Genomic DNA, 3,931 nt, shown 5'->3' with positions numbered 1-3,931 from the left:
ACAACAAAAGTAACATTAGTGTTGCTTGTGGTTTAACTCTTATTTCAAAATAAGAGCGTACTGCCTTTCAAGAAAATGTCTACAAATCAAACCTTCGACTTTAAAGTCATCTGGATGAGAATAAAAAAAAAGATGATTCGATAAACCATGTTTGGAGACACGGGCCCCGATTAGTTTATATTATACAACACATTTCTTACATTAGTCTGCAGAGTTCAGCTCTTACTGTGAAGTTTGTGAATGAATGCACCAGAAGCAGGTTTGGTGGGTCAGCTTGCTACAACTTTAATCCAAACATCGCTCTGCATTTTCAATACATCCTCATAATCATAACCTCTACATAGCTCCCTCTCATATCTCTAAACAATGTTAACAAAATAAGTCTAGTAGCACATCATTCAATAACATTTTATTTTACAATTCTCTCTGTACTGTAGTGTTTTTCTCTTTAAACATCAGGAATATTTGTTCGTTGTCTTTTATTTTTATTTTACTTAAACACGGAGACGAGACAGAGTACACGAACGATGACAAAGAGTCCAGCGTGTGAACGGACACACACTCCGCTGTACAACACACACACACACAGAACATTACATGTCTGCTAAAAGGTGTTTAAGTGTGTGTGGAGAGAAGCCGATCTTCTTCCTGTCAAAACTTTATTACATTTACATTTGTGTGACTTGAGAGATTTTATTCTGGACGAACAGACCGACGGTCAAGTTACGAGCCGTGAACGATGAAGCCACAATAATAATTTGACAAAATCACCTAAAATCAAGGTCCACTTACTCACTATTCTCTGAGCTTTCAGCGCCCCGTCTCAGGCTTCATCCGCTGATCGCTATCAGGAGAAAGTTCCCGAAAAAGCTGGCAAGACATTGTGGATCACCAACATACAGCTTCTCTCCACACTGAACACTGACGGACCTCTGGCAGTCAAACAAACCAAGTGTGTGTGTGTTCATCAGAGAAAGTGTGTGTGTGGTTGTGTTTGTCCGCACACATACACAAACTGTGGTGTTAGTTACATCGGAGGCACTTTAAGCCCCTTTTCTGTGCCCCGAAAATGAAAAACAAAAAATCCCAAAGAAAATAAATCTAATTTATAGTTGTAATAATTTGGCTTCAAGTTTTAACCCGGCCCCCCCCCCCCCCGCCCAAACTCCCACAGAACAGAAAAAACTAAACGGAGAAAAACACCATGTTAGACATCCAACATGGCCGACATCCAACATGGCCGACTAAAACCAGAGCAGAACTTCCTGAAAACACCTCGACGTGAACACGTTCCAGCAGACAGAAGCTCAAAGACGCACTCGTCTTCCCAGACGTACATTTACTCTGAAGGAGATTTTACTGACGAGGATTCACTTCCTGTTTCACTGAACTGCGATCAGTTTGATGCGATTTAGATTTACTGAGTCGCACTGATTAACGTAATCAGGGCAGGATTAATGTGAGGAGCAGTGGGCCCCTAATGAGGGATCATTTGACTATTTGTTTTAGAATATGCACCATGGAGGCAAAACATGGAATATTTAAGTTATTAAAACTTGATTTTGACAACAAAGCCTTAAGATAACGTCGTTATATATCGTTAGTGTTTTACTGAGCTTTAGTTTTGCATATTCAGAAACAAATCAGCATTTAATTAAATTGCTTTGTGAGGAAGTCTTTGTATTTTAAAGTGAATCTTCTATCCTGACAAGGAGAAAGAATTATTCGCTGATGTTTGTGGAATAGAAACGAAGAATTCAAAGCGACGTCTCTCCTCAGTGAAGACAGACAATCTATATCTGACGGAGCAGACAATTAAAACCAGTTCTGTCGGAGCTACAGGGGAACACCGCCCGCTAACAGACTCCAATAGCCAATGAAATCTATAAAAATGTGCGCGGATGCTCCTTCAGCTGAAGAACGTGGATCGTGTTCCCCGTCTGGACTGAGGCTGCTGGGAAGTGTTGCGTTCGCTTGCATCCCGGATGTAAACGTCACCTCTGGCAGGTGTTTTACGTGGAAGCCCGGCCTGCTGGAGAACGCTTCGTTAACCCAGAAATCAGCAGAGACGATAAACCCCCCTCCAAAAAAAAGTAAAGCCCCCACCACAGCGAGAGAGAGCCGAGAATAAAAACAACAGAACTCCCCGCCGCAGAAGAAAAACAAACACAAAAACAAAATAAACCGAGAAGCTTCTGAATCCTCTGTAGAAACCACAACCTTTATATTCCCTCTACAATTATGTACAATTAGACTTTATACAAGTAAAGCAGTGATGCTCTCCTCACAGCGCTGTGTGCGCTTGTGTGTGTGTGTGTGTGTGTGTGTGTGTCCTAGGTGGAGCTGCTCTTGGAGAAGTTGGGGTAGAGGACGGCTGCCGTCACGGCGACCATCACTGCGATGACCGGCATCCAGGGGCTCCAGCCGCTCTGTCCGAGAGACGACACAGAAAATCAGGTTAGTCTGCAGCGTCATGCCCCGACTCTCACACACTCTCACTCACTCACTCACTCACACACACACACACACACACACACACACACACACACACACACTGGATCAAAGAGAAACAAGGAAAGAGAGAAAGAAGATGAAGAGGACTGCAGAACACTATGAAGCCTCAAAAAGATATTTTTTCTTTGTATGAAATGTTTTTAATTGTGAAGATGAAAGGTGCTGTATAAATTAAATGTATTATTATTTATATAAGTGCGCGGCTCAAGGTTTGGACGACATGAGACTAGAGATCGTCTAATGTGGCGTAAACTTACTAAACTGTTCTTGCTGCTTTATTATTTCCCTTTACCTACTCAGTCATTACGTCCACATTACTGACGATTTATCAACAATCTCATCGTGTAGATATTTTGTGACATTATCGTCGCGATATGAAGATTATTTGATTTAAAACATATGTAGCGATATTTGGTTTTCTGCACATCGCCCAGCAGCAAACGGATGCAGATAATGACACAAGTTGTGATTCAAATATGAGAGGAACGTGCACTTTATTCTCCTAATTTTAATCAAAACAAGTATAAAAAGTCTATAAAATGTGAGACCATTCTTATTTTAGAATAACTTAAGTTTGATTTAAAAGACTTGTAGACATTCAGACAAACATTTCTCAGAGAGAAGATGTTGAATCAGAACACCGAGTTAAAACGTGTCCTTTTGGAAAAAACAGATCTTCTCAATAAACATCTTTCACAACCGTGGGATTGATCACGGATGAAGTCATCACAAGGTCTAAAATCTGCATAGTCCTTTTATTAGCTGGGTCTGTGATCCATTAGAAACCTCAGATGGTTTCTGCTGAGGCCCGTCAGTAACTTTAATAATGTTCTGTGCATTAAACGCCAGCTGCAGGGTAAAGACGTAGGTTTATAATAAATCATCTTGTTCCTGCAACTTGTGCACAAAAGATAACGACTCGACTGAATGATAATAAAAAGAAAAGCATCTTTTGGGGCTTCAGGAGACGAGGAAGAAAGAGGAAACGGAAGGTAAATAATAAACATGATAGAAAGCAGCAAAGTGAACGAGGCCCGAGGTTTCCTGAGTAGAAAAAAACAGAAAGGTTTCAGACCAGTTTCCCTTCAGCAAACAACTGGAAACACTGGTCACACATTCCCAAACAAACAAGCAGCAAACACAAACAGCACGACACAGAACGCACACGATGGACACAACGATTGATGCTTTTACAGAATGAATTAACCGCGGTGAGTCCAAAGAAAGACTTGAAATGAAAACCTGTCAGCAGGTCAAATAGAAGAAAACAAAAACTGAGATTAAGCAGCAGACTGGATGCAAAGAATGGAAGGAAAATTAATAAATCAACAACAAACTGTCGCAAGAGATGAAGAACACGATGCTTACAATGAAAAAGAAGCACCGACACCCTGAAAGTGAGAGGGAGCTGCGACGG

The 3,931-nt window shown here is 41.1% G+C and overlaps 1 protein-coding gene across 13 annotated transcripts in view; it reads right to left on the bottom strand.

Annotated features, from left to right (window-relative positions):
• Nucleotides 1–260: 260 nt before the first annotated feature.
• Nucleotides 261–3,931, bottom strand: part of slmapa (sarcolemma associated protein a) — a 47,924-nt gene continuing 44,253 nt past the window's right edge. For all 13 annotated transcript variants that reach the window (XM_029431221.1, XM_029431218.1, XM_029431220.1 and 10 more), the window contains one exon: nt 261–2,429. Coding sequence is in view for 11 of the 13 variants with exons in the window: in XM_029431218.1 (XP_029287078.1) it covers nt 2,334–2,429 (96 nt within the window). In the remaining 2 variants the exon portion in view is untranslated. The remainder of the gene's footprint in view (nt 2,430–3,931) is intronic.

The sequence above is a fragment of the Cottoperca gobio genome, chromosome 5 (genome assembly GCF_900634415.1).
Source record: "Cottoperca gobio chromosome 5, fCotGob3.1, whole genome shotgun sequence".
In the NCBI taxonomy this organism is placed as follows: Eukaryota; Metazoa; Chordata; class Actinopteri; order Perciformes; family Bovichtidae; genus Cottoperca; species Cottoperca gobio.
Note: the sequence above shows the minus strand (reverse complement) of the source record. Positions and strands in the feature narration are given on the sequence as shown.